Consider the following 13310-nt stretch of genomic DNA (forward strand, 5'->3'; position numbering starts at 1 on the left):
ATTGTTTAACTTGAATTTTGGAAATAGATTAACCTTTTGTTTGTGATTTCGCATCAAGGGAACTCGATCTATGGTGGTGCAATCAAGGAAGGGGATTCCCTCTTTGGTGGCTGCTCATCCTTTCGAATTACTGTTTACCATACATGATCGTGGAAATTGTAATGAAATAACAAACAATTGTAAAGCTTGCAATAAAAATTTTAATGAATTTGATTTCCAATAAATGTAAAGTTGGACTTCTGCTGTTTGTGTGAGGTGATAAAAGTTTCACTCTCTTCTACCTTCACTTTAGCTGTAACATCTATAGCTTTTCTTGATAATGAACTAATGTTAACCTGTCTGTTTCATTTTGCCATTAGGATTGCTAATACTTAATAATATTTTAAACAACATGGGTTTCCCTTTCTTATAACATCTAGCTTTTGTTGGATTAGTGTCTAAGTCCATAACTATTTTGGTATGTACTTGACCCGATTATGAGCATGGTCCTTTTGGGTTGCCTTCACCATAGCAATATGTAGGATGATTTAAGGAGAGAAAGGTTTAAATATGATTTATTAATGTATTATGAGAATAATATATTAAAGGAGAAATCATATTGTTTAATTAATATTAGTCAAGAATTAATTAAGAGTTAATTTTGTGGCTAAAAGAGATTAATTAAACTTAGGGGACTGGACTGCAATTATTGGATAATTGAGTTATTGGGCTTAGGAATGCTAAAGGAATAAGGGGTGAACGAAATTATGATGGAAGCCCATCATATTTTCGTCCATGGCCTTATCCAGAAGGTTCCATGGGCTGCTTAGAGTTTAAGCTGTCCATTAGGGTTTTGACTGAAACCCTAGCAGCCCACACAAGTATATAAAGGACCCCTTAGGTTCCAAAAACATGGACAAATAATTCTCTAGGGTTTCCAGCCGTTTTTGGTGCCTCCCCTCTCTTCTCCTCTTCATCCAAGTTGTATATGGTGTTTGTGACTCCATTAGAGGTGCAGCATTTGAGGCACTAAGCTTTTGAAGCCAATTCAAGCAAGGAATTAATTGTTATTGCTATATAACAATCAAAGGTAATTCTCTAAACCCTAATTCAGTTTATAATATGTTAGATCTAAGTTTATTAGTCTTGGATTCAAAGCATGTACAATAGAGAAACCTAGATCCAAGCATTAGGGTTTGTATGAGCACATAGGATTGTTCTTATGCCTAAAACCCTTCAGTGGTATCAGAGCCTTGATTGGTTTCAGTTGTATGTGATGCTTAACTGTTTTATTTACTGAAAAAATCGTTTTTTGGCCTCTGCCCGACCTGACTCGGCGAGTCAGTGGATGAACTCGGCGAGTCTGTCCCTGACTCGGCGAGTCAATTCCCTGACTCGGCGAGTCCAGGGGTCAGACAGAGGGAATATCGGGTTTTATTGCTGTTTTGCTGAAGGATTAATACCTAAAACGTATTTTGATGATAAAATCCGATTTTTATTATATTTGGGTGATTATCCTTCATAAAATCAAAGATAATTTCAAATCTTTTGAATAATAGTTTCTTTATATGATAAATATGGATTATTTAAATTTTTGGTAATTATCTTATGAATAAAATGAGATTAGGTCAAATATAGATAATCACCAAATTAATTGTTTAATTTGTGTTATTTGTTATTTGATCCCTTATGTTTTGAAATGTTTCAAAACTTTCCCTCAAGTTTTGGAATTTAAAATTTGATTAAAAGTTTAATTTTTAAATGTTAAATTCTAAAACCCTAGTAATTTGAAAAAATTCAAATCACACCCTTATGGTTTTATTAATTAATTAAAGTGTATAATTAAAAGTGATTTAATAAACCCATAATGTTTTGGTTTACATTTAATTAAATTAAACCACCTAGTATTTTAAAAGTGTAAAATACACCCTATACTATATATAACATTAAAAGTCTAATATTATATATATGTATGAGTAAACAGTCAGTCTTACCGTTAGTAGGCCTCATTCACGAAGCTGGTCTATAAGGGGTGTTTAAGGAAATTGCCTATAAAATGGCGATTGAATGGGTATCCACTCTTACCCACCGCACTCTTGACTAGTGGAGGGTCGTTAGCCGAACGGGTAGGATAGGACAGAAACCTTCCATTATAAGTATAATGAAGTACAAAGTAACTAAATGCTTTTTCAAATTCCCAAATCATAGTTACTTTAGGCAAAATGTGAAATTGTATGCTAACCCATGGAATTACACTTCGTACCCTTGTCAAACGTTAGTGGAGCGTGTGTGGTTAACCGGCACACTAATTTGGGGATGACATTGGTGGCGAAGGGTGGCTCGATGCTTATCATAGATCAATGGAGCGTGTGTGGCTAACCGACACATTGATTAGGTGATTGTAGCATTGGGTGCACCACGTGATTCGTATGGTTATTCACACCTTATTTGTGATCCTCGGCATCCCAGTCACAAATAGTAAGGCATAATCGAGATTAAACATGCCATTGAAAAGTTCAATGAATCTCAAAAGATCTAGGAGTTTCAATTCATTTAAAACTTAAACTTCCTTTTCGTTTTTCATGGTGGAAATTGGTAAATCGTCATTTACCTACCTTCAAATATTCTGCAACTAGATTACGGCATCCCTCTTCTAGGTTGTAGAGTATTGTGTTGGATCCTAGCTTGATGTTTCATTTGGGTGTTGCATCAAGAATTCTAATCAACTTAACTTGAATTTTCTCCTGTTTTGTAGATGTCTGAATCTTACTAAGGTCTTCCCAAATCCTTTGGAACAAGTCTTCCAAATGAAGATGACATTCTGAGATACGATCGAGGAAATGAGAGTCATGCTTCACTTCCTCCACCTCCTCCAATTATTCTCCCTGACCCACAAGTTCAAAGGCTTGAAAAGTTTAAACTCACTCAAGCCCTTTTGGCAAGTAAACACGAAGATGGGAAACCTGTGTGTGCACACGTCTTAGAGATGAAGTCACACATTGATAGGTTAAGCATGTTGGGTGTCGAGATTTCAAGCGAGTTGGCTGTTGACTGGGTTCTTCAGTCACTTCCTGAATCATATAGTGAGTTCGTTAGAGAGTACTATATGATGGACCACGACGTGACCCTAATTGATCTCACCTATTTGCTTATAGCTGCTGAATCAGCAATGATTTGGCGTGCTGGTCAAGCAAATTTGTCTAGTAAATCAAACTCCCAAACTTCAATGGACACTGGCAACATTGGAAGTCCAGAAAGAACTAAGTCTGTGATTGTCCGATGTGCTATGCCAAAGGAGTCCATTTGCTTTTATTGCCAAGAGAAGGGGCATTGGAGACGAAGCTGCCCTAACTACCTAAAAGATCTAAGAGATGGGAGAGTCAAGACGTATGGCTCTACTTCAGGTAAAATCCATTATCTAACTCTTTTAAGTTCCTATTCTAGATTCTTAATACAGATGTGATAAGATCACATTTTGATGTTTTGTAGGATCGAAGAAAAGAAAGGAAGCTTGAGGGAAGAAGTGAGCTGAATCTAATCATGAAGAAATGGATTTCCATCGCATTACTTGAAGAATGGATTCTTGAGCTACTACTTGGAGTTAGAATAGATTATTAAGAAATATGTAATAACATAGTTTTTCAATTGAATTGCATTGCAAGGACAAATTTTTTCCGCAATAAAATGAATTTTGATTTTATCTATCCTTGCGATGACATATATGAAAAATTGATGTTTGAATGTTTCTATCATTAGCAAAATGGATTTGATTCTTAATTATGTTATTTGTGGAAATGTCAAAAGTTTACCAAATAGGGAGAGTTTCTCATCGCCCAAGTTTCAATTGGACAGAAACTTGGAATCATGCAATGTGTATTGTATGATGAATGAAAAACTTTCACATTTGGGAAACTTAGACTAATTCTTTGACAAAGTGTCAATTGAAGGACTAGGTGATCAAGTACACTAGGTTGTGCGTTGATCAAGTCCACCACAAGAGTGACAAAAATATTCGTCATGATTTACTAAAGTTTAGTAAATATGATTACACTTATAAGATTAAGTGTAATTCTAAGTTGATTGAAAGAGTTTCAATGAATAGTAGAACGAATAAAGAAGAATCAAGTAGGCAGAAAGATAAAAGTTTCTTCTTTCTAAGAAGAAGGGAGAGTACCTTTTATTGTGTTTTATGATAAGTCTTAATGATTAAGAACCGTGTCTCAATAGATCCTCTAAGTGAGTCTTAGTGCAATTTCATGTCTAAGAAGAGGTATCAAGTATTGTAGAAATGGTTAAATCAATAAGTCAATCATACTTCGTTCCAATATCAAGTCTTAGAGTCAAGATTGTGACATTGAGTGAAAAGTTTTAAGTAGGTTTATAACACTCATCAAATGTGGAACTTGGAAAAGTTTTCTTATTCTTGCACATTTAAAATTGGTAAGGTGTGCTGTCTTGGATAAGACAAAGACCAACTAGGACCAATTATGTGAAGTGTTTTGTCTTGATAAGAGCTACACTAACTCTTGAGTATTTGCTTTGTCAAGAAATGTTTCTTGACAAGAGAATCTTATATGTCAAGGAGTCAGTGGGAGTCTAAATGGTCTTGAAAGGTTTCAAGAACAAATCAAGAATATACCTTATCGATCATCACTAGCTCACGACTTGAGGTTTACAACCTATCGTGCCGACATTATTTTGTTTATGTGCCATTCCAATTAAGTTAATTGTGTATGTGAGTTCTATGAGTTCTCATTTGAATGCATACTAGAGCCTTAGTCGATGGATAGTACATTGATATGTAAGGACAAGTTACTAAACTACTTGGAAGACATGGTGGGCACTCGTGTTACCATAAGGCAAGAAATCAAGATTAAGAAAGTTCAGTCCATATGAGTTTGGATTTGTCGCAAACCTTGGTTTTGGCAAATTCACATGGATAGGAACTCATACACCATAAAATCTAAGTGTCATAAGATTCCCTCCTTCATGAAAATGACTGTGAGGAAATACTTTCACTAAGAGAGGTTTTAAGAAGATAGCAATTGTGAAAATTGTATTCTCACATTCGATTATGGTTACGGCATCCCTTTCCATAGTTCGAATTGTGAGATTTGGCAATTAGTTTGAACATTTGGAACTTAGTAACATAAGTTTTAAATTGTTTAAGCACACATATGAGCTATCTAAGGTGAAGGTGTATAAGTTTAAGAAACTTAGATAAAGGCTTATCGAAGCATCTGGTATTAGAAATATGAATTTCAGAAATTCAATAGGCTTTGTTTTCTAAAAGTTCATTTGTTTTCTGAATACATGTCAAAGCTAGTGGGAGCATAAGTGTTATGCTTATATGATAATAATCATCATGATAGTGGGAGCATAAGTGTTATGCTTGTATGATTATTATGACGAGTATTGCAAGTTAGCAATATTAATTATAGAAAAACAAAGATTCAATTTGCAAAGTTGCATGGGTTGAAAAGTTGTTTTAATATAATTAAGGGAGAGAATATTATACTTCGTTTCAAAATCTAAAGCTTAGATTGAGAAATTTTAATATTTTCAGTCAAAGGATACATTGTGTGTTCTTAAAATTCGATTATGATTACGACATCCCTCTTCATAGTTCGAATTGTGAGAACATGACACATAAAATATTATGGCAAAAGATTGGTAAAGTTTCATATCTTTATGTAAGACATTATGCATCGTGTCCCATACGCTTCGGGTATAGGATCGATTGCAAATGCTATAATATTTACCATTCTAAAATTTTTCCAAATGTCTAGCGCATTAAGAGGGAAAAAGGACTAGAATTGGTTTTGACTAAAATAATTAAACAACTATCAAAGGACGATCCAAAGTTCGCTGAGGATTGGTTGCTTGTGAGTAGTTGGGAGTATGATATTGGATGGACCATATCGACATTATTATTAATAGATAAGATTCTATTAAGAATGAGTTGTCATATGGCAAATATGGAAATGTTTCCATATTGGGAGTTGGATATCGAGATTCTGTGTCTAGATTAGAAAACTTTATGCAAGAAGGATGTTCAAAGGAATGTACTTTGAATGTGAGACTTCACTTGTAACAATTTCCGATAGAGTACTTTGTAATTTCATTGGCCAAGTCTTGGTGACTTTTGTGCTATGATTTTGCAAAAGGATTGTTGCATAAAATGTTAGAATCTAGCATATTCTAGTAGTGGAAAGAACCTTGTGTTCTTACACTAATAATTAGGATTAAGGAATTGTGAAATGAGCATCATTGGAAAAGTTTTCAGATGATCTATTTCACAAAGCATGGACCATAGGAAACAAAGTGTGCATGCTTAGAGCATGGGACAGTTGTCGTTCTAATTCAAGTAATAAGTTGATTATCCGAAACATTAAATGATAAATAATAAGTAATCAATATGGTGGATAAATATAAGTGTTTTATTTACTCTCACAAGTTTGGGGCCATATAGGATTAAGTATTATTGTTATGTTTCAGTTTGCATGTTTTGACTTCCAGAATAACTAGTTTATTCAAACATCCACAGTCGGTCATACGTTGGGAGTAGGTATGAATAAAGACTGTCATGAATCTGTCTGTAGATTGTCTGAAGTGTTTAGACATGGCACAAGTTTGCTGCAGAGTTCATGAGTGCTTTGATAAGATTAGAGTATTGGATTAAACCCACGCTCACTTGGATCACTTCATGGATTTATCACGAGTGATTAGTGAGACGATAATATTGTATATTCTTGAAACCGAGACATGTGATTTGTCATTTGTTGGTCGATTGCACATTGATAATAAGTAAACGCACCAGTAACTTGGTGTTATAAAACTTATTGTTGTGTGTGATTCGATCAATAAATACAAGCGAGCATTTGAGTCGAAGTTTATCCATTCCTTTTACCCAAAGTGGGATAAAAGCGATATCTGTGGGCCTCTCGATGATTTAGTGATGACACCTAAGCGCTTGGCCAAGCCGGGACTAAGTTGATGTGTTCAATTGTAGTCTGTTATCAGTCGTCATAAATCGGAAGTCGGGAAACAGTATAGAGAGAATGATTGAAATTCATGTCTTTTGTCTATACGATATCTTGAGAATGGAGGAATATATAATCCCTTATCTAGAGGACACGCTATCTGATATGATCAGAGTTGACAGCGACTTTTGAAAGCTACGATTGCTGATCAGGTTCTGAAGTCATACGGAAAACAGTTATTAGACTTATCCAAGTGGGAGACTGTTGGATTAGTGTCTAAGTCCATAACTATTTTGGTATGTACTTGACCCGATTATGAGCATGGTCCTTTTGGGTTGCCTTCACCATAGCAATATGTAGGATGATTTAAGGAGAGAAAGGTTTAAATATGATTTATTAATGTATTATGAGAATAATATATTAAAGGAGAAATCATATTGTTTAATTAATATTAGTCAAGAATTAATTAAGAGTTAATTTTGTGGCTAAAAGAGATTAATTAAACTTAGGGGACTGGACTGCAATTATTGGATAATTGAGTTATTGGGCTTAGGAATGCTAAAGGAATAAGGGGTGAACGAAATTATGATGGAAGCCCATCATATTTTCGTCCATGGCCTTATCCAGAAGGTTCCATGGGCTGCTTAGAGTTTAAGCTGTCCATTAGGGTTTTGACTGAAACCCTAGCAGCCCACACAAGTATATAAAGGACCCCTTAGGTTCCAAAAACATGGACAACTGATTCTCTAGGGTTTCCAGCCGTTTTTGGTGCCTCCCCTCTCTTCTCCTCTTCATCCAAGTTGTATATGGTGTTTGTGACTCCATTAGAGGTGCAGCATTTGAGGCACTAAGCTTTTGAAGCCAATTCAAGCAAGGAATTAATTGTTATTGCTATATAACAATCAAAGGTAATTCTCTAAACCCTAATTCAGTTTATAATATGTTAGATCTAAGTTTATTAGTCTTGGATTCAAAGCATGTACAATAGAGAAACCTAGATCCAAGCATTAGGGTTTGTATGAGCACATAGGATTGTTCTTATGCCTAAAACCCATCAGCTTTATCATTGTACTAAGGAATATATGTTTGAAATCAACATTGACTGGCAGAATATTTCTGTGTGCTTATGTTTTTAATCTTGATAACATCACATGTATATAATTATAATGTTCTTTCACAATTTTTATAGATTGTAAGTTCTAACTATGTGCTTTTTTATACTCTTAGGTTAGATATGTAGTGTAACACTCGTGTTTCTAGCCTAGGCATTTATACTGAGTTGATAGTCTAGGTTAACCTTTGTAACTCATTTTGAAGAAATGAAAAGGAATTATGCGAATATTATGTGAATTATGTGTTTTATGCTTAATTATTAGGGCCTAATTAATTAAGAATAAAAATAAGCGTCAAAATTAAAGTGTGAGATAAGCCCGATATCTTTACATAAAGTTGTAGTGGTCGAAACAAGGATTTCGGGGATATAAAGAATACCAAAATCCGAGTTATAACGAAGAAGTTATGACCTGTCGAAGTTTTGCGACAAAATCGGCACGGTGCTGAATGTCGTAAAAAGTGAGTTTTTGATAAACTACTTTTTAGCCTTAGTAATCTAAACGAAAGTCGTAGTATTCGCTTAACCAAGAAGTTTGATAAAAAGAACGCCCAAATCTGACTTCGTATGAGGAAGTTATGATTTTTCGAAGTTATAGCTTAGCAGTAGACAGCTAAAAACTCGAATTTTAGATCGAGCAATTTTTAGCCGACACAACCTAAACGAGAATTGAAGGTCTCGTCATTAGGAGCACAACGGTAAAAAGTCTGACGAAAACGGACGTTAGATGAAGAAGTTATGAATTTTTAACGGATTTCCTGTCCCGGTCTGTTAAAAATAATAATATAAAATTTAAAGTCAAAATTAGTCGACGAAGTCTAAACGGAAGTTGTAGACCGTAATTTTAGCTACGCGTGCATATAAAGAACGTCAAAAACGGAGCTCGTATGTGAAAGTTATGGCTTTTACAAGTTTTTGCACAAAAACCGAGAAAATTCGCATAGTCACAATTGCCACGTCACCCTCGCTGAAAAGGTGCCACGTGTCCTGCTGAGTCACCAGGCTGCTGAGTCACCAAGCTGTTGACTCACCGAAGCTGCTGAGTCATGCGAGGCCACGTGTCGGATCCTGATTCGACCGAGGAGGAGGCCCAATCCGAAGCAGCCAGCTCTCCGTCCAAGCCTCGCAATGCCTGGCGCGTGTTCCGAGCCTCGCATAGCCTTGCTCCGAGCCTCGCATAGCCTAACCCCGAACCTCGCAGGTGAACCAGTAGGCCGCGGTCCAATCAGAAGCTGCCAGCGAGCCCTCACAGGTGCGACCCATGCGCAGCCTCGTGCGAGCCATCCCCCTCTTCGAGCTTCGGATCTGCGACGCGTGTCTTCCTCCTGACCATCCGATCAGAAGCCTCGCCCCTATAAATAGAAGGGTGCGAGACCTCCCGGGTAATTTTGGAATTTTGCCATATTTAACCCCTAAACCCATATTTTCTTCACCTTAACATCCCGCAAAGCCCCGGTATCGATTGTAAAGCCCGGAATACTCCACGAAGTGCCCGAGAAGCCCGAAAAATTTATCTTTTCGGTTTTGAAGCCCGACTTTTGCAGAGCCCGGTTTCTCAATACAACTCCCGGTTTTATTAGAAACGATCGTTTTAGGAAACGAATTGCTGCCCGGTTTTCATTAAATCACGTGAGTGTGTAGTTACTTTCAATTTACACATAGATATGAAGTATTTACCTTGAAATACGTGTTATGTGTAAATATGTTAATTGTTTATTCGAGGTGACTGTTGAATTGATGTTTTATACAAGTTTTAAACTGTATATGCTTTTTATCTACAAAATATATTGGGTGGAACATGGGTAGATGAAATAGTTGATGTGTGTTAAAATGGTGAGAGGCCTCGATGTTGTTGTTGTTGTTGATGTTGTTGTTGTAGTCATCTAGCGGAGTATAGATGACGACCACGGACTTTCTAGACAGTCCAGTGGAACACTAGCAGGTTCGCAACTTGTAGGTGTTGATGAATTAAATGTTCATTGTCGTACTCCATCCCCCTCATGGTTGCCTTAAGGACATGTATGGCTGAGGAAACCCCTTAGCAGTAGTGTCCATCCCGATGATAATCCTTAGGCTAGGTCCCTTGTGATAGGTGTTTAGGGACGTAAAGTGAGGACAACGGGAATGGGTAATCAGGGTTATTGTTGATTGGTGAACTTAATAAGTATATTATTATTGTGGGTTGACAACCCTATATGCTCACCAAGCTCCCAAGCCTGACCCACTCAGTTTTATGATTATAGGTAGTGGACCCCGAGCATAGTCGGAGGACGACGAGAGATTTTTGGATTATAGGCCAGTAGTTGTAAATAACTGTTGAAAGGCTTATAATGTCTTGTTTATGCTTTTGATCTGTATCGGAACATGACATCCCGAGGATATATATGGAAAATATATACCTTCTTAATGAAGGATTTTGATAAACTTTTATCATATGTTGTTTGGGGACCAAATCCGCAACATCTTTTAAAAAGATTTCTCTGATTTTATTTTAAGAAGCATAAATTAAATCGGTCTTTTCTAGCCGATAAATTAGGGGATGTCACATGTAGGTTCGACCGTTCGACTTACTTTTTGTCAGCATTGTTTTCCAGCTCATTCTTGAGCTGGAGAGAGAGGTCATCATTGACATCATCATCTTCCTGTTGAGCAAGTTCTTTTCCTTCTTCCTTTCCATCCCACACTGTCATCAGATTCATATGATTTTAAATTAGGTAACAACAATCGGTATAAAATTAGATTATGAACAACAATTTGTAATACCATAAAACAATAATCCCCATCCCCTATGAAGTGTAATAAATGGTTTGATGAGTTTATGCATAAAATCAGTTTTCATAAAAGCAAGTGTGATGAATATGTGGATTCCAAATTCAACGAAAATGACTTTGTTGTGTTATTGCTACTAATAAGAAAAACTACGCAACAGTTAACGATTAGGCAAAAGCGAGAAACAATCAATCAGCAGCTACGTCTGTGCAAGATATCTGAGCTTTTCCTCAAGAGATTTGATATTGTTCCGCTTATGGATTGCTTATATAGCAAAAGGAACAGAGAAATTGTACGGAGAATAGGAAAATTGTTGTCCATGTTAGGGAAGATAAATTACCTCGATTGATATCAAACTCCTCAAATTCATCGTCATCTTCGAACAGATCAATCTTAGCTTCTTCAGTCGCTACCTTAGGTTGTTCCGTTGTTGCCATTCTTACCTCACTTAGAAACACCTGCTTACAAACACCTATGCTTGTAATTGAAATAAGGTGATCAGAAATCAACAAAGAAAACCCAATATTCCCAACCCTAAGTCATGCTTTCCAAAACAATTCTTAGGGGTGCGTTTAATTGCGGAAAAATGGACCGTTTTCCGGAAAAATTTTGCAAGAAAAATGAGAATTTTTAAAACGTGTTTAGTTCGTCTATTTTTCTAAAATTTTCAAAGAAAATGAAAATTTTCCGTTTTCTAAAATTACAAAGAAGTTAGAAATTTTAGGAAAACTGATAATCGTTGTTTTCCACATTTTTCTAATTCCAAAATTTTTCTAAAATATAAACACACATCCACTCCCACCTCATCCACCTCTACCTACCCCCACCTACCCACACACCCAACCAACAAACACACACACACACACACACAACCACCCGCACACACACACACCCACCCACAAGCATCCACCCACAAACACACATACACATACATACCCACACACACCCACCCACCTACAAACACACACACACACACACACACACACTCTCACACACATACCCATCCACACCCCCACAAACACACACCCACACACACACAAACCCCCACCTACCCCCACCCCCACCCTCACAGACACACACCCATACACACACAAACCCACACCTACCCCACAAACACACACACTCGTACACCCACCCACCCAACACTACTACCACAATCACCGACCTACCATCACCATCACCACCACCACCACCACTAACCCGTCACTAGCACAACCACTGACACAATTGTCGCCGCCACCACCATCGCCTGTCATCACCACCATCACCGCCAACCCGCTACCGTCACTGCCCCACCCACACCCTACCACCGCTACCATTTTCTAAAAATGAAAACCGATAGAAAAATACACATCTAAACACATTTTCTAATTTTCTAAAATTGAAAATGAAAAATGAATAAGTTTTAATTAAACACGTTTTCTAAATTTTTCAATGAAAAATGAAAACGGAAAACGAAAATCGAAAAGGAAAAGCAAAAAACGGAAAATAAAAATTATTTTTCCATAACTAAACGCAACCATACATTCCACAAAATTTTCTAAAAATGAGATAAAATCCGAAGAAGAATCACTTACGAGTATTCGGAAGCGATCGTTGAAGACTCAAGAAGAATGAGATAGAACAATGAAGCCACCATTTATATATACGATAACCACATTTTGGCAGGGTCAGGTTAATCGGTTTGTTTAAGTATGAGTAACTATCTTTTCTCTAGGTATTTAGGTAACCAAATTTTCCTGGAATGTTCACATATAACCATTATAATCGGCTATAGTAAGTTATATCCGTTCATAATGATTATATGTGTATATTTTCAAAAGTTTGTTACCAAGATGTGTATAAAAAAAATATCTAAATGTGAACAAACCAAAAAGTTAATTATCCTGATAAATCAATTTATTTTCTTTTTTATTTTACCTTCTAACTTTGATTTGGTATAAAATTTAACCTAAATGGTAAATATTTTTAAAATCATATCATTTTGGTAAATATCTTTTTGAAATACATTACTTAGTTAAAAAAAATAAAAAAAATAAAAAAACCCTTCTACATGAAAAAAAAAGTTGTTTTTATAGAATTTTATTGTTTTAGATATAAATTTAAATTTACTAAAGACTAAAAGTATCTGAAATAGAAACCAATAATATAAAAACACTCACCGTTTGATGAGTTAAAACATAGAATGTTGTTAATAAAGCTTCATGTTTTGATTTGTATTTTAAGTTATGGTTTTCAATTGATCTGGTTCTCTAATTTTTCTTTGTGGTATCAATTTTCTTTTACTGCAAGGATTGTGATGCAATAGGTTGTGTTGATGGAAAATTCGATGAAGAGACAGTGGGTTGTGGTGTTGATTCGCCGGATTTGAAGGGACCAACCGAGTAAGAAATATAAGTTAGAAACCAAACACGCAAATTATCTCAAACCAGTGGGACCATTCGTGTAATTTACTCTTATCTTTTCAT

At 36.0% G+C, this 13310-nt stretch overlaps 1 protein-coding gene across 1 annotated transcript; it reads right to left on the reverse strand.

Moving 5' to 3' along the window:
- Positions 1-10640: 10640 nt before the first annotated feature.
- Positions 10641-11294, reverse strand: LOC145067969 (protein DELETION OF SUV3 SUPPRESSOR 1(I)-like). The gene is made up of 2 exons (XM_079014986.1): positions 11183-11294; positions 10641-10756 (listed from the first exon to the last, which is right to left on the reverse strand). Exons 1-2 carry the CDS (start codon positions 11277-11279, stop codon positions 10641-10643), a joined length of 213 nt encoding a protein of 70 aa, XP_078871112.1. The 5' UTR covers positions 11280-11294.
- Positions 11295-13310: the final 2016 nt, after the last annotated feature.

Source organism: Lactuca serriola, chromosome 1, assembly GCF_051521515.1.
Source record: "Lactuca serriola cultivar US96UC23 chromosome 1, Lser_US96UC23_V15, whole genome shotgun sequence".
NCBI classification, from domain to species: Eukaryota; Viridiplantae; Streptophyta; class Magnoliopsida; order Asterales; family Asteraceae; genus Lactuca; species Lactuca serriola.